Below are 26,210 nucleotides of genomic sequence, written 5' to 3' on the forward strand. Positions count from 1 at the left end.
TCCCTGAATTGGGATTAGGCATACTGATAAAGTAGATTAAAGAGTATTCACATATGGTGTTAGAGATTTTGGTTTCCAATCTTGTGAAAAGGCTTTGGACTGTCCCAGTGGCTTAGTTTGTTCCGGCTGCTATAACAAAAATACTCTAGGCTGGGTGGCTTAAACAACAAACATTTATTTCTCCCTGTTTTGGAGGCTAGAAAATTCAAGATCAAGGTTCAAGATCAAAATAATGAAAATGAAAACTGCTTACTGCTTCATAAACAGCTGTCTTCTCACTCTGTCCTCTCATGGCAGACCGGGCAAGAGAACTCTCCATGGAGTATCTAAGCCCATTCACAAGAGCTCTGCCCTCCTGACCTAATTACTAATACCATCACATTGAGGGTTAGGATTTCAACATATAAATTTAGACGGGAACACAACATTCAGTTTCTAACACATAGTTTAAATTTCCAATTTTAGTTTGAACTTAAAGCCATGTTTTGAGCAGATCTAAGTCCTTAGATCATCTATTTCAAATGGAGGATTAGGTGAATAGATGATATCCATATTCTCCTGTTTTATTTTGGTGTAAACTTTTCCATGTTACACTAAAAACAAGTGTAGTGCCATTGCTATTGCAGTTTTTTTTTTTAAATAAAGATTGTTTATTTATTTATTTGACAGACAGAGATTACAAACAGGGAGAGAGATAGGCAGAGAGAGGGGAGGGAAGCAGGCTCCCTGCTGAGCAGAGAGCCCAATGCGGGACTCGATCCCAGGACCCTGGGATCATGACCTGAGCCAAAGGCAGAAGCTTTAACGCACTGAGCCACCCAGGCACCCCTGCTATTGCAGGTTTTAGCCAATCCACTAAAACAAGGAAAGTAGTAGGGGTTATTAATAGTGGAAAGGGAAAGGCAAAATATGGTTGTCCACGTAGAAAATTTAAAGGAAATGATCAGGAAACTATTCGAAAAGTAAGAGTTCTGGAAGATACCAGAGGGGATATAATATCACTAAAAATCAGTAGCTTTCCATTTCCAATACTGGCAATATGGCAGACTCTCCAGGAATAGCGTACCTTAAAATATTACATGGAATATTAACAAAAACGACTTTTCAGTATTTATCTGAGATAGTAGGAAAGGAAGGGAATTTCTCAGAACTCAGAAATAACAGTGTGGCCCAACTGGTGTAAGTGGGCACTGGAATTGGCATTTACCCAGGTGTTATCTGATAATCCTTGGGGGTTTAAGGACTATATTTTACAGGACTGTGTGTGAAGGAATGGAGACAAAGTTTGACACCTAAGGCAGGAGGAAAGTTCAATGGGGAATCACCATGTAAGAGCTGGGCACCCTTAGGATGTCATCCTTAAATGACCAATGAAATAAATCTTCCCTGCATTAGTGGTTATTGGGGATATGTGTTAGATTTGTCCTTGTCTCTGGGAAGAAATGGCAGATAAGATTAGGAACAACTGAACAGAAAATTAACTGGAATATAGATGAAAAGAAAGTACTCAGAACATAGTACATAGAGAAGAATTGGAAAACAAATGAAAAGTTTGAGAGACATGGAGGATACCAGAAGGTCCAACATAGGTTTAATCATTGTTCTAGAAGGAGATAATGGAGAAACAAACAGAGGTGACATTTAAGGAGATAATGGCTGAGAATTTTTGGAGATAGAACTAAGATTCAGGAAAACAGTGGCACATGTGTTGGTTTGGGAGAGACAGTGATTGGATTTGAAACAATCAAAGAGGAAGAAGATAGAAGTATTGCTTAACTTTATACTTTAAATATGTTTTTAAAAAATACTAGATAATCATTGTATGAGTAGAAATGGAGTATATGATTTCTGTTCTAAAAGAGGGAAAAATGTAATGAGGGGAAGAATCTAAAAAAATAAGACTACTAAAAAAAGTGAGGTAAAGAAAGTACAAAGTAGAATGGTAGATGTTAAGTACAAATATATCAACAATATAGATATAAATATTACACAACTTACCAGTGAAAGCATAATATTGTAAGTCAAGAGAAAATGAAAAATAAAACCAAAACCCAGATAGGTTAAAGCTATTTACAAGAGATATCACCTAAAACATAAAAATATACATAGGTTGAGAGTTAAAGGATTGAAAAACATAAATCAGGTGATATGAAAGTAAGCATAGTTATGTTAATATCAGACAAAATAGACTTTAAAGCAAAAGTATTACTGAAGGTAAAGAATAACTACCTATAAACAAGCCTGATCTAATGGCCATAAATAGAATATTTTTTTCAAGCACACCTACAACATTTACAAAAATTGATTATGGAATAGGCCATAAAGCAAGTTTCAGTGAATTTCAAAGATTGGTGTCATTCAGACTGCATTCCTTAACTACCATGCAATTACTTTAGAAGTTTATAGCAAAATAATGACTAAAAACATCTATGCATTTGGAAATTAAAAACAATTTCTAAATAACCTGTGGTCGAAAGGAGAAATAATGAAAATGAAAACTTGTGGGATAAAGCTAAAATAATATTTAGAGATAGACTTCAGTATTTATATTTACAAAAGAAGAAAGACTGAAAATAAATGAGCTGTTTAACTTAAGAAGTTAGAACAATGCAATAAATCCAAAGAAAGTAGAAGGAAGGAAGTGATTAAGAGCAGAAGTTAATGAACTTGGAAACAAAGATACAGTAAAGAATCAAGAGAACAAAAATTGGTTTTTTGAAAACTAATAAGTTAGACAATGCATGGCAAGGTAAAATTAAAAAGTAAAGGGAGAGAAGACCTATAAATATATTGAAAATAAAAAAAAGAACTTGATAGGTATAACCATGGGTTTCAAGTAGAGAAGATGTTTGGACAACTTTATGCTAATACATTTGAAAATTTTGTTCAGATGGGAAATCTCTAGAAAAATACACATAACTAAATCAGATTGAGGAAGAAATAGAATATCTATATTATTCCATTAATAAATGGAATCAGTAGTTAAAAATCTTACCATGAACATAGCAAGCCAATATTCAATAAATAATTCCAATCTTATATGCAAACTAATTCATGGAATAGAAAATATATAGAAGTATATAATACTTCCCAGTTTAGTTTATGAGGCTAGTAAAACCTTAGTAGGATAGAAGAATTTCTGAAAAGGGGAAATTATAGGCCAGCCTCTCTAATTAATGTATGTAAAAATTTTTAAGCAAATATTAGCAAGCCATTTAGCATTTATAAAATAACTATATTGTAGTTAAATCGGATTTAATCCAGGGAAGCAAGTTTGGTTCAACATTAAAAAAAAAAAAAGTTTGTTAATGTAACTTACCATTTTAGTAGGTTAAAGGAGAAGAAGTATACGATAATTCAGAAAGATGCAGGGAAGGCATTTATAAATCTGAATAAGCATTTATATCTTCTTCAACTAGGACTAAGAGGGAATTTTACTTGACCTGATTTATAAAAAATACATAGCAAGCATCATACTGTGAACTGTTAAAGCATTTCATTTAAAATTAGGAATGAGACAAGGAGTCCTGGTATCATAGCTTTTATTTAACATTGCACAGGCACTCCTAATCTGCAAATAAATCCAAACACAGTAACATTCATGAATGGGGAATTGAATAAAAGAAAACTGTAATTATTTGTAGTAAATATCATTATTAAAATAGAAAATTAAAAAAAAAACTTTAAATTATGAAAATGGATAAGAGAATTTAGCAGGGTGGCTAGATATAAGAATAATATATGAGAAAATTAAATTTCTGTGTGCTAGCAATAATGAGTTAGAAATTACAGTTTCAGAAAATGTATAAATAGCTTACAAAATACAGGGCACCTAGGGACAAATATAACAAAAAGTGTACAAATTTTATGTGGAAAAAATTCCAAAACTTTATAGAAAGATTTCAAAGATGTATATAAGCAGAAAAAGAAGATATTCATGGATAGGAATACAGAATTTTATAAAGACGTCAGTTTTTTCTAATAATATCACAAATCTAGTCAAACTTCCGTTTGTGGGAAGTGACTGAGTATACAATTTATAAAGATGAGCAAAAGGCTGTGAATAGGTAAGACACTCCTGAAGAGAGAGAACCAGGTAGGTGATTTACTCTGCCACAGAGTAGAACTTACTGTAAAGGTATTGCATGCACCCTGCTTGGTTTTGGCTTGAGAATAGACAAATTAGTGGAACTGCATGAAAAGAGAGCCCAGAAACACACTTACACATAAATGGAAACCTGACTTATGACAAAGCTGGCATTGCAGATTATTGAAGGTAGGACAATTTATTATCCACTTGGAAAGAAAAGAAAATGGATTCTTACATGCCACACAGAATTAATTACAGATGGTTTAAGGACTTACATATGAAATGTAAAACTATAAAGGGTTTAGAAGACAATATAAGAGAATATCTCAATGACAATATATTAGGGAAGGCTTTCTTCAGTAAGAAAAAGGATAAAACATAAAGGAAAAAATTAATTTATTTGATTACATAAAAATAAAAACTTGTGTGGGTGCCTGGCTGGCTCAGTCAGTAGAGCATGTGACTCTTGATTTGGGGGTTGTAAATCTCTCTACCCTACATTGGGTATAGAGATTACTTTAAAACACACACACACACACACACACACGCACATGCACATTGAAAAATATAAAAATATACAGAACATATATTTAAAAAGTAAGCTTCTGTTTTTCTAAAGACACTATAATGAGTTCAGCAGAGGGGCACCTGGGTGGCTCAGTTGGTTAAGCAGCTGCCTTTGGCTCTCAGGTCATGATGCCGGGGGTCCTGGAATCGAACTGCGTATCGGGCTTCCTGCTCAGTAGAGAGCCTGCTTCTGCCTCTCCCTCTGCCTGCCACCCTGCCTACTTGTGCTTTCACTCTATCTCTGTCAAATACATAACTCAAATTTTAAAAAAAAAAAAAGTTCAGCAGAGGGTTTTTCAAGATAAGGAATATTATTGCCTAGTGCATTTGATGAATATATTTGATACACAACTGGAAGATAATTACTAGGCAATACTAGAAAATGAAGGACACACATAAATGCATCACAAAGATCTCCCTACCACCAATTTAGGGAGACAAAGGAAAAATAATCATATTGTATGCTATATTACTCAGCTGTTAATAACCTTTATGTGATTATCTAATAAAAATGGTGATATAATTATATTGAGAGGATGAGTGCATGAAAAGTGTGCCTGTGTTCATGAATAAGAACTATATCCTATAATATTTTATGAGATAACTGAAAACTTTGAAACTTTAAATAAGGTTCACAGATTAATGAATCATAATCAATTTTCTGATTGTGGTAATTATACTATGGTTATGTAAGATGTTAACATTATGGAAAGCTAGATAAAGGGTATATGAGGATTCTGTACTGTTTCTGCAACTTTCTGTAAGCCTAAGATTAATTCAAAATAAGGAGTTAAGGGGCACCTGGGTGGCTCAGTGGGTTAAGCCGCTGCCTTCGGCTCGGGTCATGGTCTCAGGGTCCTGGGATCGAGTCCCACATCGGGCTCTTTGCTCAGCAGGGAGCCTGCTTCCTCCTCTCTCTCTCTCTGCCTGCCTCTCTGTCTACTTGTGATCTCTCTCTGTCAAATAAATAAATAAAATCTTTAAAAAAAAAATAAGGAGTTAAAAAAACCAATTGAGAGTTGTTGGCTCTGGGAATTAAGAAATGGGAGAGGGTTGTAGGATATTGCTTTTCAGTAACCATTTTATAGTACAACTTGTCTATTTTAAAAAATATATTTTATTTGAATTAATTTAGGTGACATATACTATATTACTAGTTTCAGGGGTTGAATTTTAGTGATTCATCAGTTGCATATAACACCCAGTGCTTCCACTTACCTCCCCTCCAGCAATCCTCAGTTTGTTTCCTACAGTTAAGAGTCTCTTATGGTTTGCCTCCCTCTCTGTTTTCATCTTAGTTTATTTTCCCTTCCCTTTCCTATGTTCATCTGTTTTGTTTCTTAAATTTCACATATGAGTGAAATCAAATGGCATTTGTCTTTCTCTGACCGACTTATTTTGCTTATTGTAGTATACTGTAGCTCCATCCACATTGTTGCAAATGGCAAGATTTCCTTCTTTTTGATGGCTGAATAATGTTCCATTATATATGGGAATGTAGCTGCACAGATAGTTTGATAAAAGAAACTATATTTTACAGTAATCTAAACTACTTTATAGTTTGTATACTTGTTAGTTGATTATATAAAGTGTATCTTTTTTAGATTTGGGCATAATCAGTAGATTGTTTTTCCCTTGAGATTAGTGTAACTTGTTTCAGATTACAAAGTAGAATTTAAAATATTTTTTTTATTATGGTAAAATACACATAACATGAAATTTACCATCTTAACCTTTTTAAATATATAGTTCAGTGGTATTAAATACATTCGTAACATTGTGCAACTATTACCACCATCCATCTCCATTGCTCTTTTTGTCTTGTAAAACTGAAACTTTATATTCTTCAAACAATAACACACCTCTTTGTGCCCCTGGCAACAGCCATTCTCCTTTTTGTCTGTTTGATTTTCACTACTTTAAGTACTTCATCCGATGAGAATTATACAGTTTTTCTCTTTTTGTGTCACCTAGGATAATGTCCTCATAGTTCATCCATGTTGTAGCATATGTCAGAATTTCCTTCTTTTTAAAGACTGAATAATATTCCACTCTGTGTGTGTGTGTGTGTGTGTGTGTGTGTGTGTGTGTGTGTGTATGTGTATGTGTGTGAGAGAGAGAGAGAGACTTGGCTTTATCCATTCATCTGTCAGTGGACACTTGGGTTGCTTCCATATTGTGGAATGTGAATAATTATTGTGAATAATGCTGCCATGAACATGAGTGGACAAATACCTCTTTGAGACCCTGAGACCCTCCTTTCATCTATTTTGGGTATGTACCAAGAAGTGGAATTCTTGGATCATGTGGTAATTTATCTTTAATTTTTTGAGGAACCACCCTATTATTTTCCATAGCAGCTATACTATTTTAAATCCCTACCGATAGTGTATAAACTTCTTCAGATTTCTCCATATTCTCCAATACTTGTTATTTTCTGTTTTTGTTTGTGGGTTTTTTTTTGGTGGGGGGATGGTAATAGGTATGAGATGGTATCTTATTTTAATTTTGATACACATTTCCCCAATGATCAGTGATGTTGAACATTTTTCCATGTGCTTTTTGGCCATTTGTATATCTTTCTTGAAGAAATGTCTCTTCGCTTCCTTTGCTGGTTTTCAAATTAGGCTTTGTTTTTATTGTCATTGTAGGGTTTTGAGATTTAATATGTTCTGGATATGAATTCCTTGTAAGATATATGATTTATAGATGTTTTCTCTCATTTTGTGCCTTGCTTTTTTACTTGTTGATATTGTCTTTGATGCACAACATTTAAATATTTTCATTAAGTCCAGGGATGCCTTGGTGGTTCAGTTGGTTAAATGTCTGCTTTTGGCTCGGGTCACGATCCCAGAGTGCTGGGATCAAGTGCTGCATCGGGCTCCTCCCTCTGTTTTCCGCTCTCCTGCTTGTGCTTTCTCTCTCTCTCTTCTTCTGACAAATAAATATATAAATAAAATCTTTAAATAAAAATTTTTCTTCATTAAGTCCAATTTGTCTATTACTTTTGTTGACTGTGCTTTTGATGTCATACCCAAGGAAACATTGCTAAATCCAATGATATGAGGCTTTTACTCTGTTGGTTTTTTTTTTTCTAAAAATCTTACAGTTTTAGCTCTCAGTTTAACTTAATTTTTATATGTGTAAGGGTCTAACTTCATTCTTTTGCATGTGGATATCCAGTTTTCTCAGCACCAATTGTTAAAAAGACTGTCCTTTCTGCCTTGAATGATCTTGGCTTCCCATAAAAAACCATTTGACTGTATATATGATGGTTTTATTTCTAGGCTCTCTGTTCTTTTTTATTTTTTTTTTTTAAGATTTTATTTATTTATTTGACAGAGAGAGAGATCACAAGTAGGCAGAGAGTCAGGCAGAGAGAGAGAGGGGGAAGCAGGCTCCCCAATGCAGGGCTTGATCCCAGGACCCTGAGATCATGACCTGAGCCAAAGGCAGCAGCTTAATCCACTGAGCCACCCAAGTGCCCCTAGACTCTCTGTGCTTTTCCATTGATCTGTTTTCGGTCTTTAGGCCAATATCTCACTGATTTATTAACTGTAGCTTTGTAATAAATTTTGAAATCAGGAGGTATGAATGCTCCAGCTTTGTTCTTTTTTTTCTTGATTGATTTGCTTATTTGGGATCCCTTCAGATTCCATATGAATTTTTGGATGAAATTTTTTATTTCTGCAAAAAATGTCATTGGAATTTTGATAAGGTTGCATTGCATCAGCAGATTTCTTTGGACAATATTGACAATATTATGTCTTCCAGTCAATGAACATGATACGTGTTTCCTTTTATTTATGTCTTCTTTGATTTTTTTCAGCAATGTTTTGAGATTTTCATGTACAAGTCTTTCATTCTTTGTGGTGACGCTAGTTCTGAAGTATTTAATTCTTTTTGATGCTGTTATAAATGGGAAAGTTTTCATAATTTTGTTTTCAGATTATTTATTGTTCATGTCTAGAAATGCAATGGATTTTTATGTGTTAATTTTGTATCCTGCTATTATGCTGAGTTCATTTATTAGCTCTAGTAGTTTTTTGTGGAATCTTAAGGGTTTTCTATATAAGATCATATCGTCTCTGAAAAGGGAGAACTTGACTTCTTCCTTTCCAATTTGGATGCTGTTTATTTCTTTTTCTTGTGTAATTGCTCTGGCTCTTCCAGTATTATGTTGCATAAAAGTGGCAGAAGTGGGCATCCTATTCTTGTTCCTGATCTTAGAGGAAAAACTTTAAGTCTTTTACTGTTAAGTATGATGTTTGCTGTGGGTTTTTCATATACTGCTTTTATTATGTTGAGATACAAAGTAGAGTTTTTCTACTCTTGGATTTTTTATACTTTGCAAATTCTTCAAGTAAGGAAAAAAGAAATAGGGATAACTTATTAGATGCCTGTGTGCATATTTGTGTACTTGTCTTGTAAATGCATACTACATAAACTTAAGAATGTAATTTATATATCTATATATGAATAAAATTGGCGGATAAAATTACTTATTGAGGCTATTTTTTAGAGACACTTAAAAATTATACATGGATTGTTTCTTTTTTTCTTTTCTTTCCTTTATTTTTAAAAAAGATTTTATTTATTTGAGAGGGAGATAGAACATGAGTGATGAGGGGGAGGGACAGGGGAGAAACAGGCTTCCTGCTTAACAGGGAGCTTGACACGGGGCTTGATCCAGGACCCTGGGATCGTGCCCCTTGCCAAAGGGAGATGGTTAACTGACTGAACTGCCCAAACACCCCAGCTGGGTTGTTTCTTAATAAAACTGTATTCCAGCTGTTTATAGATGTGCATCTATTGGAAGTATTGGTTGTATGCTTGGTATAATGTTTAAACTATTGCAGATTTAGGTGGAATCAGTTGAAAGTTAAAGAGCAGCAGTATGAGTAGCCATTTGTATTTTTAATTTGATACTTTTTTTGGTTAATTTGACACTTTTTGTTAAAAAAAAATAAGTCATTACGTTTATATATTCTAAAAGAGAGGGTTTTTTTGTTTTTTAAATTTCAGGCAATCTAATGAGGCCTCTTTTGAATTATGGTATTGCTTGGTAAGTATATGTTACTTTTTTTATGCTACTTTTCAGAATAATGTTGATTAATGTGTGTAAATTAGTTGCATTTTTGGTTTACTGTTTGCAGTATGTCTATGGGCTTCCTGGTTGAAGAGACTGCACCAGTTGTTTGGAGAGGCCTGATGGTAATGTCAGCTATTGAGAAACTATTAAGGCAGGTAAGAAAATTGCATTGAGTATCATTTTATTATTGGCACACGGTGGTTAATGCGTTTGCTGATTGGAGAGTTGTTAAAATTTGTGGTCAGGTCTTTTTTCTCTTTTTCGCCGCCATCCTGCCACGTGCTGCGCGCTGTTAATTGAGCATATCTTCTCACAAGACTTTCAGGATTAAGCGATTCCTGGCCAAGAAACAAAAGCAGAATCGTCCCATTCCCCAGTGGATTCGGATGAAAACTGGTAATAAAATCAGGTACAACTCCAAGAGGAGGCACTGGAGGAGAACCAACCTGGGTCTCTAAGGCGTCCCACATCACGCGATGACACACCTAATTGGCACCACGTATTTAATTAAGCTACTTGAGGATCATGTGTTCTATTCCATCACCCTGTTAAACACCTTTCTGCCTGGCCAATAGATACCATTTATCAGCGAAAGATTTTTCTGTTACTATAGCTCTGCACTAGTGGGTTGGTTTGGTAATAAACGTGAGGCCTTTGAGCTGTAAAAATAAAATAAAATAAAATAAAATTTGTGGTCAGGTTTGAGATGTTTTGCAGAAGAATCCAGCTGATAGGGAAAAAAAAAAAAAGAATCCAGCTGATAAACTGAATATATAATGACTTATGTGGTGCAAAGACCAATTTCACTGGTCTGTGATTTAATCTTCCCTATTGCTTAGGAGTAGGGAAAATCCTAACATCTTATTTTACATTATTCTTTTGCCTTGTTGAGTCTGTTTTGAGACAAATCTATTTGATAAGTAATCTCTCTTCTTTAAATTTATGGTTAATCTCATCATGGCCAATGTTGGATTATAAGGGCAGTATAGAAGTTCTTGGATATAGAAAAATCTACATAAATCATGCTCATTTTAAAATTGCTTAAGACCAAAATGAGGGGTGCCTGGGTGGCTCAGTGGGTTGAGCCGCTTCCTTAGGCTCGGGTCATGATCCCAGGGTCCTGGGATCGAGCCCCACATCGGGCTCTCTGCTCTGCAGAGAGTCTGCTTCCTCCTCTCTCTCTGCCTGCCTCTCTGCCTACTTGCGATCTGTCAAATAAATAAATAAAATCTTAAAAAAAAAAAAGACCAAAATGAAATTTTGTTTTATTTTGAGTACATCTGGCTCTATATTTATGTATATAATATCTGTCCAATCAGCTTAAATTTATCCTTAAGGAAGAGAACAGTTGATTGGATAATCTAAAAATATCAGATGGGCTATATGTTATTTATAGAAATAATTTTAATTTTTTTCTGGTAGCTGTGAATTTACAGTTAATTATGTTTTGGTAAGTACCATAAGTAATTTGGAATTTCTCCACCATTTACAGCAATTACCCTGATATATTCAGATTTCACTTTGGGTCAGGCATCATGCCATAGGTTGATAATTTCAATCATAGGTATTTCTATATTCATTTCTATTTGTAAGAGTTGATAGCTGAAATATATCTTGGACTCTGAAACTCTTCTTTTTTCATTGTCACATCTTGTCTTCCTTCTGTGCTTGAGTTTTCATAAATGTGCTCTTTGATCTCTGGTCCCAGAATCCTCCTACTTACTAGTGCATTCAAGTCTCTCAGCTGCATTTCCTCCCCTTTTATACTCAGATCCTAATTGGCTATTTCAGTTATATTCCCAACAATACCCCTTCTTTATCATTTCCTTTGTGACCTTGATCTTTATCCTTTATTTGTGTGAATTAACCAGTCTCTCTCTCTTTTTTTAAAGGAAATTATAAAACAGTCTTTATTTAGTTTATATTTAAAGTTAGAATCAATAGAAATTTAGAAACACTGAAAGGAAAATTCTGATTTTGTCATCAAAATATTTTCAGTACTCATTTTTCCCCTCCTCTGTTAGTGTTGTAATTCTCAACAGGGAATGATTCAGATTTTCTCCTAAGCCTTATGGATGGCCACAAGAAGATAGAAATACTTCTACTTTCCACAGTGATCAGAGACTTAGAGACCCTAGTCAGTGATAAGAGTCACACAGCTAAGTGTTTGTGCTCCCCTCTGAGGGATGCAGGATCCTGCCTTTAAGTGTCCTTTTTGAGTATTAAGTTCCATTTAAACCTCAGATTGCAACAGGTGGTGAAAACATCTCTACAAAGGAGCCCCTGAACGTGAAGAGAGAGATCCGTGTTGCACATACCCTTAGGAGAGGGACAGAGGAGGTGTCCCTTGGGAGAAGTGAGAGTAAACCTGACAGTACAAGTTAATTAGGCTGCAAAAAATTTTTGCACCTAAAATTCAAACTTAGCAGTTTAGTAACTGCTTTTATAAATGAAGAAAACTTTTATTAGACTAGAAGTGAATGATCAAAAGTCTGAAAGAACCAGAATATATTGTTTTTTTCATTCTGTGAGGAATTGGGAAAGAGAAGAGGGGCAGGATTCCATTTCATATTCTCAGTCAATATCCCTCTATAACCCAGTCTCTTTTATCTACTGCTGATTACTGTCAGAGAGTGTAGAGTAATTGTGTTAGTTGCTGGCAATATATACATTTTTGATTTCTGAATTCAGCTACACTCTCATCACTTTAGTCATCTGACATTATTCATGTTCTTCTCAACATTCATCAGATGCCAAGCTTAAAAATTATTTATGGAATTTGATAGTCTGGCTGAGGAGCTAGTGGAGATTTGGAGAATTGGCTCTCTGACACATAAATCATATAAAAGTCAGTTTACTTTGATAAGTGCTGAAAGTACATTTTTAGCAAACTTGCTATAAAATATCAGGATGGAAGATGGGGTGACAAAATGGCTCCTTTACTTATTTTATTGGAATGCTGTAAGACTTCTAAGATATTAGGTAAAATATTAGGATATTAGGACACTAGACTACATATTTATCTTGCAGTCTTTTGAAAAGTTACCATTATCATTTGCTCATCTTAATTGGAGCTGAAAACCTAATATTTTTGGACTACCCTGTGACCTGTACTGATCATGTCAACTGCTAATTAAGAGTGTTTTGTTTTTGTTTTTTGTTTTGCTTTAAAAAGTAGACCAGTTTTCGGAAGTTTAACAGCCCTTGTGAAAATTTACTATCTGGGTAGATGCTCTGTACAGCAGTTGATTGTGGAGGCTGCCTAATTCATTGGCTGATGAAAAAAATTTAATGTAATATATACATAAAAGAGTGTACAAATCATAAATGTACAGATAGATGGATTATCCCTAAGTGAAAATACCTTTATATTTTTTCAGGACATAATAAATAGAATACTGGTGTTCCAGAAGTCGTGTCTCTTCCTAGTTGGTGTTTTTGGGGGAACAAGATAAATACTTGTGGCCAGTCTGCCATTTGAACTGAAAGTTCAGTATTTTCCCACCCCTGTCTCTTATATTTTATTGAGTTAGTTATATGTACTATGGGATGCAGAGATCTTACATGTATGGTTCAATTATTTTTGATAAATGTATATACCTGTATAACCACACTTCAATCAAGATAGAGAACATTTCCATCCCCTTACTACATTTCCTTGGGCTTCCTTCTGTTCAATCCCCCATTCATAAGCCATCACAGTTCTGATTTGTTGTATCATAAATGAGTTCTGTTTTGTTCTTATACTTCATATAAATGGAACCCTACAGACTGTATAGCCTTTTTTATCTGGTTTCTTTCTCTTAGCCTAATGCTTTTGAACATCATCCTCTTGTTGCCTATATCAGTAGTTGAGTACTTTCTATTACTGAGTAATATTGAGTTATAATACTCAGTAATAAAAAGTTATAGTGCTCAATATTACTCAATAATATTGAGTATTACTCAATTGAGTATATAATACTCAATTGAGTAATACTCAATATTATTGAGTAATATTGAGTAATTACTGAGTAGTATTCCATCAAATGAATATAATCAAATATTGTTTGTTCTTCTGTTGATGGACATTTGGGTAGACTCCAGTTTTTGGCTAATATGAGTAATGCTGCTATAAATACTTATACAAGGTTCATTAGAGTTTTAGTTGCTTCACATCTTGTCACTATTGCTGTGTCATTTTCTTCACTAGTGGGTATAAAATAGTATCTTCTTACTGTTGTATATTAGATATCACACTGTATCTTCCTTTATGAAGTGTCTATTCAAGTCTTTTGCTCATTTTTTTAATTGGCTCATTTTTCTTCTTGTACTTGAGTTGCAAGAGTTTTAATATATTCTTGCTGTGAGTCCATTGTCATTCCCAATATATGTATTGGGAATATTTTTCCCAGTCTGTGGATTGCCTTTTGATTAACTGATGTTTTAAATTTTCATGAAATCTGATTTATCCAAAAAATTTTTTTCATGCTGAATGCTTTTTGTTTCCTCTCTAAGAAATCCTTGCCTATCTACCCCAAGGTTATGAAGATATTCTTATATATTTTTTCTCAAAGCTTTATAGCTTTGGCTTGCCCATCTAGATTTAAATTTTCTGTGGGATGTGAGATAAGGGTATATATTTATTCATAGTTTTGGTATAATAGCAAATGCATTTGTTTTTTGTTCCTGGGTCCTGGTACAAAGCTCCTAAGACCCTTGGAATTTCCTGATGATAGGAATAGCTTTTGTAACTCATGTGGGGCCCCTTTTTGAGCACACCTGAGTTCAGGCTAGTAAGATGAATTAGGGTAGGGTCCCTGGATAATCTCAGGATGGGGCTGATCACCAGAAAGATCAACTGTTTAGAGGGTTAGGACTTTTAGCCCCACCCACTGACCTCTGGGAAGGGGAAGGAGGGTGGGGTGCAGATTAAGCTCTGTGAAAACTCTTGATGAACTTCTGGGTTGGTGAGTATATCTATATCCTGATGGGTTGTGCAGAACTAGCTCCCTGAGGACAGAAGCTTCTATGCTGAGGGCCTTTTTGGACCTCTCCCTTTGTATCTCTTCATCTGGCTATTTATCTATATCCTTTTAATACCCTTTATGATAAACTAATAAACATAAGTAAATGTTACTCTGAGTTCTGTGAGCCACTCTAGCAAATTAATCAAACCTGAAGGCGGAGTTCATGGAAACCTCTGATTTATAGCTAGTCAGTCCAGAAGCATGCATAGGTAACAACCTGAACTTGTGATTGGTATCTGAAGTGGTAGTAGTCTAGTCAGACTGAGCCCTTAATCAGACCTGTGGGGTCTTATGCTGTATCCAGATAATATCGGAATCAAACTAATTGTTTGGAGTAGGAAAACACATAGTAGTTTATCTAGTTGTTCTAGCACCATTTGTTTTAAGATTTCATTTTCCCCATTGAATTGACTTGATACCTTAGATGAAAATCAGTGGAATATATGTGTATGGGTTTATCTCTGGGTAATACTGTATTGTATTCCATCTGTCTTATTTAAGCCTTACAGCAAAACCATACTATCTGATATTTGTAGCTGTGTAGAAAGCTCAAAGTCAGAAGGTGTGGGTCTTCCAACTTTTTTTTTTTTAAGATTAAAAGAACCTTCACTAGTTTCTTTTCCATTTCTGTATAAATTTTAGATTCAGCTTGTCAGTTTGTACAGAAGAGCATGTTGGTATTTTCACTACGTTGCTATTGAATGTATAGTGAATAGTATTGAATGTATAGATCAGTGTTTTGTGAATCAAGATCCTGACAACATTGAGGCTTCTAATCCATGAGCATGGTATGTTTTTGTATTTATTTAGATTTTCTTTGATTTCTTGGAGTAATATATAGTTTTTAGTATATTGGTCTTAGAGTTTTGTTAGATTTATTCTAAATATTTTATGTTCTGAGATGGTTTTAGAATTGTATTTTGTATTTAATTTCAAATTTTTGCTGTTAGGACAGAGTATCACTTAAGTAGTATAGTAACTTTCTTAGGTATTTTATATGCACATTTAATAACTTTCTTAGGTAGTTTATATGCACGTGATTTAGTAACTTTCTTAGGTATTTTATATGCACATGATTATGTTGTCTGTAAGTAAAACAGCTTCACCACTTCGTTTCCTATCTATTTCTTTCATTTCATTTCATTTTCTTATTGTATTGCCTAGTAGAAAAGATGAGAGGTGATATCCTTGTCTTCATCTGGATTTGTAGGGTACAGTAACGGTAAGTATTTCATCTTAAAGAATTATAGTGGTAGGTTTTCACTGGTGACCTCTGACCTCCCTGTTTCTTTGTTTGCTAAGAGTTTGTATTATGGATGGGCATTGAATTTTTTTCAAGTGCTTTTTCCTCCCCATTTATTGAAATGATGATATGGTTTTTCTCTTTCATTTTATGGATTTGGTGATTTACATTGATTTTCTGTGTTAGGCCAACCTTGCATTCCTGGGATAGATTTTTCTTGGTCATAATATTTTAATTATTATAAGTAATATTGTAATTACTTCTAAAATATTGCTAGATTAAATTTGCTAATGTTTTATTAAGTTTTATGTCATATTTGTGAGGATATTAATAGTTTAATGTTAATTAATATTGATAGTTTCTTTTTTTTTTAATGATTTTATTTATTTGACAGAGAGAGATCACAAGTAGACAGAGAGGCAGGCAGAGAGAGAGAGAGGGAAGCAGGCTCCCTGCTGAGCAGAGAGCTTGATGCGGGACTCGATCCCAGGACCCCGAGATCATGACCTGAGCCGAAGGCAGCGGCTTAACCCACTGAGCCACCCAGGCGCCCCAATTGATAGTTTCTAATTTGTTTTTCCTGTAGTGTCTTTTCTGGTATTGTAGGGAGCTATCTTGGTCTTGTAAAATGAGTTTGGAAGTACTTTCCTCCTCTTCTCTTTTGTGAAATTGTTGTTGTAAAATGATTAGCATAAATGTAATGTTTATATTTGGTGGAGTTTATCAAGGAAATTTGGGCCTGGAGTGTTTGTTTTTTTCTCCTTGGCTAAGAGAAGGTTTTTGAGGATTAATTCTAGTCAGACTTTAATTTCATCTTCTTTCAGTTTTATAGAAGTTTATTATGTCACCTGAGTTGTAGTTTATCACACCTGAGTTTATAATATTGGCTATAAACTTTTATTTTTTATTTATTTATTTAGTCCACTACCTTTAAAAATAGAATATAAGATGCAGTATATATGAAATGCAATGTTTCCTTTTCACCATATAATTGTGGGTTTATTTCTAGGCTTTCTGTTCTGTTCTGTTAATCTTTGTGTCTTTTTTTGTGCCATTACCATAGCATTCTGATTATTACAGCTTGGTAGTATAACTTGAAATTTGAAATTTTGATACCTCCAGGTTTGTTTTTCTTTTTTAAGAGTGCTTTGGATATTTCGGGTCTTTTGTGATTCCATATAAATTTTAGGATTATTTGTTCTAGTTCTGTAAAAAATGCTGTTGGTATTTTGATAGGGATTGCATTAATCTGTAGATTGCTTTAAGTAGTATGGACATTTTAACAATATTAATTCTTCCAATCCATGAGCATGAAATATCTTCCCTTTTTTGTTTGTTGTCTTCAGTTTCTTTCATCACTGTTTTCAGAGTGTATGTCTTTTACCTCCTTTGTTAATTCCTAGGTATTTTATTATTTTTGATGCAATTATCAATGGGATTGTTTTGTAATTTTCTCTTTCTGTTGCTTCATTATTAGTGTATAGAAATGCAACAGATTTCCGTACATCAATTTTGTATCCTCTGACTTTATTGAATTTATTTATCAGTGAATTATTATGTAGTTTTTTGGTGTTTATAAAGTTTGTTTTTTGGTTTTTGTTTTTTTTTTTTTACCTGACAGAGAGAGATCACAAGTAGGCAGAGACATAGGCAGAGAGAGAGAAGGAAGCAGGCTCCCTGCTGAGCAGAGGGCCTGACGTGGGGCTCAATCCCAAGACCCTGGGATCATGACCCGAGTTGAAGGCAGAGGCCTTAACTCACTGAGCCACTGAGGCGCCCCTGGGGTTTTCTATATAGAGTATCATGTCATCTGCAAAAATGAAAGTATTATTTTTTCCTTACGAATCTGGATGTCTTTTATTTTTTTCCTCTTGTCTGATTGCTGCGGCCAGGACTTCCAGCACTGTGTTGAGTGAATGTGGTGAGAATTGACATTCTTATCTTGTCCCTGATCTTACAGGAAAAGCTCTCAGTTTTTCCCCATTGAGTATGATGATAGTTGTGGGTTTTTTCATATATGGCCTTTATAATGTTAGCTATGTTCCTTCCATACCTGCTTTGTTTTGAGGGTTTTTATCGTGAATGGATGTGTACTTTGTCAATGATTTTTACTATACCTATTGAAATGATCATATGATTTTGATATTTTCTGTTGATGTGATAAATCATGTTGATTGATTTGCAGATACTGAACCATGCATCATGGGAATAAATCTTACTTGATTGTCGTGTACTTCTTATAAAATTATCTTTTTTTTTTTTTTAAAGATTTTATTTATTTATTTGACAGAGAGAAATTACAAGTAGATGGAGAGGCAGGCAGAGAGAGAGAGAGAGAGGGAAGCAGGCTCCCTGCCAAGCAGAGAGCCCGATGCGGGACTCGATCCCAGGACCCTGAGATCATGACCTGAGCCGAAGGCAGCGGCTTAACCCACTGAGCCACCCAGGCGCCCCATAAAATTAATTACCTTATAACAGTATAGTTTGCTTCACCACCTCCCATCCTTTGTGTATTGTTGTGATATATTTTATTTTACCTATTTTTTATTTTGAGAGAGAGAGTGGGGAAGGAGGGACAAAGGGAGAGGGAGAGAGAGAATCTCAAGCAGGTTTCACATTCAATGCAGAGCCTGACGTGGGGCTTTTTATCTCATGATCTGAGTCAGACACTTAACCACCTGAGCCACTCGGGTGTCCCTGTTGTGATGTATTTTAAATATATGTACATTATAGGGACACCTTTAGTGGTGCCTTCAGCTCAGGTCATGATCCCAAGGTCCTGGGATCAAGCCCTGCCTTCTGCTCCCCATTCATCATCCCCATTCTTCTTCTGCCCCTCCCTGCTCATTCTCTCACTCTCTGTCCCAAATAAATAAATAAATAAATAACCTTAAAAAAAATACATATGTACATAACAAATCTCACAATATGGTGTTAACTGGTTTATTTAAATAGTGATTCTTTAAAGAAACTAAGAAAACAGTCTATTGTAATTACACATAATTTGCTATATGTGTGCTTTTCATTTCTTTAGATTTGAGTTTCATCTGTCACTTTTCTTTATCCTGAAGAATTTTGTTTAGTGTCTTGTTGTGTGGGTCTGCTGGTGAAGAATTTTCTCAACATTCATTTTATTTTATCTTTTTTACTTTCACTGCATATAGAATTGTGTGTTGGTATTTTTTTCTTCAATTCTTTAAAGGTGCTGTTCCATTGTCTTCTGTCTTTCATCATTTCCAATGAGAAATCTGCCATCATTTTTATAATTTTTCCTTGTGATTAATATCTTTTTTTCTCTGTATACCACTTAAACATTGATGTTCTCCAGAAATATGCCCATAGCTCAGGAACTAAGGGCATGGACTCTGGAGCCACATTTGCTTGATTCCAATCTCAGTTGCACATCTGATTGTTATATGTTCCTTGGGCAAAACCTCTCTGAACTATAGTTTCCTTATGTATAAAATGGGGCTTATGGCAGTTAAGTAGTTGTGAAGATTCAATGATTTAATATGTAATATGATAAAAAGCATATTAAGTAACTCTAAGTGTGCCCTGTTTCTATTGTATTTTATTATTTGTAATACAAATTAGACTGTTTTTGTATGATTTAACATTAATCAGGGTGCATCTTCTTAGAGATGGCTTCTTAGAATTGCTTTATTCCTGGCTTTGTCAGATTCTTTCCCAGAGGTTTTGTGTTTCTCCAGTAACCTGGGGCACTTTCAACCTGAGGCAACTTTAAATTGACTTCTCTGTTGGAGGTTTTGAGACCAGTCTGGTGGTATAAATTCAGATGTGAAAGCTGCATGCTTAACAGCTTTCAATTTATCTTCTTATGGAGGTATTTTTCTGCTTTATACCAGTGCCCAAATTGAGAGATGAACATTTCCTTGAAATTTATTTCTAAATTGTGGTTTTATATTTCATCTGTCTTTAGTTTAAGAGAGAGTAGTCCTTTGGGGCCCCAGCTGTATATAGGATTCTTGTATTAGATTCCTCCTCATCTTAGGTGTTTTTTTCCTCTTTCAGTGCTTCATAAAATAATGATTCATCATATATAGTCAGTGTGGTATTAGATTTGTTGATGTTAGGTATCATCTTTATTGTCACCATCATCATCATCCTCCCTGAGACACCTCATTCTATTTTCATAGCTTCAACTATATTAATTACAGCAAGAGAAAAGTAATGAGTTGAGGACTTCGTTTGATTGACATTCCTAGTTTAGAGTAGGTGATTTTGTGGGAGAAAAAGAAATAATAAAGAGGAAAAGAAGTACTTCAAGAAGTAGGAAAACAAGGATACGATGTCATGAAAATTAAGTGTTTAGAGCAGTGGTCTTCAACATACCTAAATATTTAGAATCATTTGGGATTTTTTAAAAGATTTTATTTATTATTTGAGAGAGCGTGTACATAGAGGGAGAGGGAAAGCGGACTCCCACTGAGCAGAGAGCCCAATCTGGGTCTTGATCCCAGGACCCTGAGATCATGACCCAAGCTGAAGGTAGACAGTTAACCGACTGAGCTAGCCAGGTGCCCTTACTTCTACCTGAATCATGTAGGAACCTCAAACATTTCAGTTTTCAGGTCACACTTTAGACTGGTTAAATCATGAATTCTTGGTATGTAACCCAGGCATCAGCATTTTTGGAGTTCTCCAACTGATACCATTGTGTAGACAAGTTTGGGAGCCAGTGGTTTTCTAAGTTTTAAGAATAAAAGCTTATTGAGAATGAGGCTTGAAAACAGGCAAGGAGATAATAGATGTTAGGTGGTTATTTGTAATCCTTTAGTAGAACAGTGAATGAAAAAAGTCATAGGGTTTTAAGAATGGATACATACAGCAAGACCATGGATGTAGAGGTATAGTCTGCTTGTTAGATAAAATTGGCCATGCTGTGGGCTTCAAGGTGTGGAAAAGGAAAGGAAAATAGGATGAAGGCCTAAGGAGGCCCTTTTCATTTGCTTTCCATTTGAAAGCGCATTTCATTTGCTTTCCAAAAAGAGACAGCCATACCTGTTCCAAGGCGTAGGATACAATGAACAGGGACTGAAGACGTAGAATGTGAGAGGATTACTGGGAAGGTCTTACTAGGAAGGAGTCAAAGGGAATAGGATTAAAAATTTATGTAAATGAATTCGTTTTGGAAAATAAGTCTAGTTCCATGTTTGGTGAGTAGAATGGAAAGAAGAGTAGATGAGGGAGGCCCATTGTACCTGGTACTAAAAAGACAAGAATTACATTTTCTTTACATCTTCTCATTGGAAGGAAAAAGATAATTTACTCAATAGAGCAAATTTGATCCATAAATTTCAGTATTCATAAAAATTATATGGGGAGCAAGTTGAAAATTCAGTTGAATTTTCAGTTGAAATCCAGGGGAGGAACCAAGAGTTTGCATTTTTAATAGACGATCCCAGTTGGCTTAACTAATGCTGGTGCTTCTAAAAGGTCAGGCTTAGGCATTCAACTGTCCAGAGGTGTAGTGCTTTTTAACTGCTTTTAAAATTAAAAAAAAGAGAGAGAGAGAGAGATGAAGAGATTAATGATAGGATCCCTATGTCGTCATAAAGGCCCACTGGATGCTAAATATGGTGAATTTTTAGTTTTGCTAAGTTTTTGTAATATCTTTAGCAACTCTCTGAAATCTGAAAACTGACATGCAAACTTGTTGGATTCAGGATCAGCATGGCGGAAAGTCTAAAGGGGGAAGTTAATTTAGAGCATTAATGAGGGAAAATACTGAAATCTAGGCCTGATTTCCAGTCAAACAGTAGTGAGGAGGAATTAGGAGTATGGTAAAATTGGAGGGATTAAATAATAGAAAATCACCTGTGATAGGAAGAAGTGCTTCAGTAGCTAGGGAAGGAACTGGTGAATAAAGTGACAGATAAATTGATTTTATTCTGAGAAGGGACATTAGAAAAAGTTAGGCTTTTCTTTTCTTTCTCTTTTTCTTTTCTTTCTTTTTTTAAAAAATTCAGATGGAATTGGAAAATGAGGTATTATTGAGGAAACTCAGGTTTCTATTCAAGTGAGAAAAATGTCAAGTATCAAGGTATCTCATGGTGGAGCAGTAATAGGGTTGCCAGCAGTTAATTTGAATATCAGATACACAATGGATAATTTTTGGTACAGGTATGTCACAAATATTGGTTGGGACATACACTAAAAAGTTTGATATTCAAACTTAACTGAATGGGGGGTCCTCTACTTTATTTGCTAAATCTGGCAACGCTAAGTGGAGGTGATGTTTTATAAGACACACAGGAAGGTGTATAAGAGTCAGGTTGGGAGAAGGTAGTCATGGTGGGGTTTTGAGTGTCAGAATATGAAGTAATGTCAAGGGAACGTTAATGGAGAGTGGCAGGTGTGAGTAAATGAAAGAGGTATGCATTAAAATGGGAGATGGGGCAAGAATTATATTAGGATGGGGGAACCTTACTGGGATCATTCTTTGTAATTTGGTGAAGGAAGATATTTGGTCAACTTCTTTTACTGACATCTGGAGCTTCTTCTGGAGGATAACATACTTTTCTGCATACAGAATTGACAGTATAGGGAGTCTCATGGTTTCAACTTGCCAATGTCTAGTAATTTATAGGCATAATTTCACTCCATCTCCTTTCTGCTTCACTTGGTAAAAGGAAGGAAAGAGATCGAGGAATGAATATGATATATATTCATAATGTTTTTGGTGTTGCATTGTGAAAAAGCATGTCAGTTTATAAAAATAGCAGTTAAATTTTATGATCAATTAAGATAATTAGGCAGATAAATGTTAGAATGTCATTTTGAGCACTGGATTTATCAGTGTGTCTTCTTTTTTATTCTCCTGAGTTTTGAAACAATTTCCTTTTATTTTCTATTTTGATTTTAAATAATTAAAGACAGAGACATCTAGTACATTTCATTCAATGAATATCTAATGTTTTAAATTCTTTTGTTGCTTGTTAAGATTATTGAGTAGTATTTTTTCTCCTAAATTGTGCTCAACATACATATCATTAGTTTTAACTCAAATGACTAAGTCTAGTTTTAGAATCTTTGAGTTTAAAAATGTGGGATATTGGGAAAAAATAATTTTAGATATTAGAAAGAGCTCTATGGAAAGAAAAACTTCAAAGGCTAGTCTGGTGTCAGCTCCTGCTGTGGTCACAGTGTAAACCCTGGAGACCAGGGATTTGGCAGCAGTTTCAGTGCTTTTAGTTCAATCTCCAGTATCCCCAAATGCGATGCAGATGCCAGTTTTCTTCTCTAGGGTTCTGATAATGGCATATAATGAGTTGGTTGTTTCCTAGCAACTGAAGAAGTAGTTTTACTTTAGCTGATCCTGCGGTAGGAATGAGACATTTTCCCTTGATAGTTGGTATTAGTGATTTCCCTGACAATGGAATTTCACTTCTGAATAAGGAATGTTCTCAGCCTTTGGTTTCCTAAAGAATTTTGCTTTTGAGTGTGGGCTAAGCTCTGCTTAATCCTGTGTAAAGTGGAAAAAAAAAAAAAAATTGAGCTCCCTAAGCACCTCTCATGGGAAGAGCCAAAGGAGTTTGATACATCATTTTTCAAATGGTAAGTGATTGTACAAAGAGCTATAATAGGTCTATTTTTCCCAGTGTTAAAGGTAATCAACAACCAATTTTTTTTCTGTATTTGATGTTTGAGGTAACAGAGATTTATTAAGTATTGGCTGGCATGTTGTAGAAAAGATGTATATGAAATTATATTACCAGTACCATTTCAAATACAAGGGAATATAACACAATCCTATTTTCTAATCTGTAACCCACTTGATTTCAAACAGTATTGAATACAAAAATGTTATGGTAATTATTATCATTATAGTTCACTTTAAACCATTGAACAGTTCAGTGTTTAAATATTAGTAGTTGTAAAGCAGTAGTTGTAAGGTACCTCCAACTGAATACTATTAGCAGTACTACTAAATCCAGAGGTCTTCTGATTCTTAAGTTAAATGGAGGCATGAGAAAATTATTATCAACGACCTTCTTTTAATCATTCATAGTTTAAACAGTTTCTAAAGAAATATCCGTTTTTCTCCTTTGACATAACTAATAAATTACCTTTCTCTTCCAGATTTATATGTATATTAGGTTTCAGAGGTTCCCAAATGCTTAGGCAAAGAGATAAAATATTAAATGATGTTCTTAAGATAATTAAGTTAACCATATCTAAATATACCAAAAAAATTTGTTGCCTTGCATGAAAAGGTTTATAGACTACGCACTAACTGTATAGATAAAGTTATTGATTGTCTTCATTGTCAGTTTTGGGCATCTGACCTTCTTACTCATTCCTCTCTATGATTCTTGCATCATTGGATACTTAGCAGGTCTCATATTTAAAAATATTTAATAAATAAAAATACTTTACTAGGTCTCCATGAAGCATTAAGAAATAAAGAACACTAATTAGTTAATTTTTTCCTTAAAACCCTTTTAAACAAACACGAAACATATAAGTTAGTGCTCTTAGATTTCTTTGGAACTTAAATCTGAGGCTAAAGAGTCAAGTATGTTAAGCCTCTCTCCTTTCCCTTTAAAACTATAGATTAGTGAAGAAGGAAGTAGATATATAACTAAAGCCCAATTCTTTGAAATATTTTTCTGAGGCAGTATTATCTAGTAAATAGCTCAGTTTGATTAATCTGGTTTGATTGTGCATTCATTCATTCGTTCATTCAACAATTTATTGAGCTGGCATCATATAATTATTGCTGTACTTTTAAAATGTCATTGGGCTTTTCGTCATCTGCAACAGGAGACATTTAGCAGTTACTGTAGAGGCATTGGTTAGATGCTGAGGACATATGGATGTATAAGACATAATTCAAAATTGTAAAATAAAGCTTTTAGTTACAGACCTAGTGTTAATTTATAGTCATAAGCAGGATATTTAGGTATATTAGAAATTTTGATGATTCTCAGATACTTTTTAACAGTGTTTTATTTCAGGCAGTTAAAGTTGGAACTTTGAGATCAAGTCTAAGTATTATCTAGCGTTGACCATTCTTGTTGGTGGTATTGTTACAGGATACCAGATTTCATGGATTCATTTAGGTTCTATGCCATAGAAGAAAACATGTGGTCTTAGCATTGAAAGAGAACACATTCTGAGAAATTAGGCACAGCTTATGAATATTAATTGCTGGTTATTTCCTCTTATTAAAATGCTCTTCTTTTTCCAGTAATCAGAGGTGACATTCATGAGTACCTCCAACTCACTGTGATGCCTGAGTACTTAACACATGCAGTTTTCAATATTGTAATGTTCTTTTTTCACATGTTGTATTGTACATATCTATTGTACATACGTAAGAGGGAAAGCTAGTATAGTTTTTCAGATTGGTATCTTTTGTCCCCAGCCCTCTACCCAAGTCATTTTTTGCTGGGGTTTTCAAGAGTTAGTGCAGGTCTGGTCAGTGTCATTACTAATTTACTCTTCTATTCTAGTTCCTATTAGAACAGGTGTAAAGACACTTTTCACCTGATAAAACTACTTAGTGACCTGAAGGTTTAAGTGGGTAATTTTATAAAAAAAAAAACAAAAAATAGAACGATAGAAATAAAGCAAGGAAAGCGTTAAAAAAAAAAAGGAGAGTTACTGTTCTTCATTGTCAACAACTGATATTCTCCTTTCTTACTCTGTGTAGTTTTGGTTTGGAGTAATTTGTAAGGCTGGGAGGGCCATGACTTTTAGAGCTTCTTTTCTAACCTGACACCCAGGGAAAGCCTCCTGGTGCAGCCCTCTCATTATATATAGCTGAACCAAACTACCTTCTGCTCTGTGTGAGTGATTGGCCTCCTTGGATCAGCCCTAGTCCTGGTACCTTTGGAAGATGAAGGTACTTTTCTTTTCTTGGCCATGAATTCCTTGAATTTCTTACTTAGGTTTTAGGCCTTTCTGTTACATCTTGCTCTTCCCTGGGTGCAGGAACTAGCAAGTCACTTCCTCTTCTCCCATTTGGTGTATCATTAGCTCTTTTTTCACCCCAGTCCTCTTCTTTGGCAAGGTTAGGCTTCTTTACCTATCTAGTTACATGTCCTTCTTACCCAGAACTTTTAAATATGATATTGGGTTTCTCATCTATGATCTTTCCCTTTCCCTTTCTTCCCAGTTCAAAGCTTTTGTTTACTTTGGATGGGTCTTTTGATCTGAGTGAAAAACAAGTTCTCAGCTCAT

At 34.6% G+C, this 26,210-nt stretch overlaps 2 protein-coding genes across 5 annotated transcripts in view; both read left to right on the forward strand.

The window, feature by feature from the left end:
- NUBPL (nucleotide binding protein like) overlaps positions 1-26,210 on the forward strand; it is a 207,516-nt gene that overhangs the window by 72,713 nt on the left and 108,593 nt on the right. For all 4 annotated transcript variants that reach the window (XM_032341486.1, XM_032341488.1, XM_032341484.1 and 1 more), the window contains exons 5-6: positions 9,683-9,722; positions 9,814-9,904. In XM_032341486.1, the coding sequence (XP_032197377.1) occupies positions 9,683-9,722; positions 9,814-9,904 (131 nt within the window). The remainder of the gene's footprint in view (positions 1-9,682; positions 9,723-9,813; positions 9,905-26,210) is intronic.
- LOC116589833 (60S ribosomal protein L39-like) lies at positions 10,046-10,417 on the forward strand (the record flags this gene model as incomplete). The annotated part of the gene is made up of 1 exon (XM_032341498.1): positions 10,046-10,417. A coding segment is annotated over one exon (162 nt), but the record flags the coding sequence as incomplete, so codon positions are not given.

The sequence above is a fragment of the Mustela erminea genome, chromosome 5, assembly GCF_009829155.1.
Source record: "Mustela erminea isolate mMusErm1 chromosome 5, mMusErm1.Pri, whole genome shotgun sequence".
In the NCBI taxonomy this organism is placed as follows: domain Eukaryota; kingdom Metazoa; phylum Chordata; class Mammalia; order Carnivora; family Mustelidae; genus Mustela; species Mustela erminea.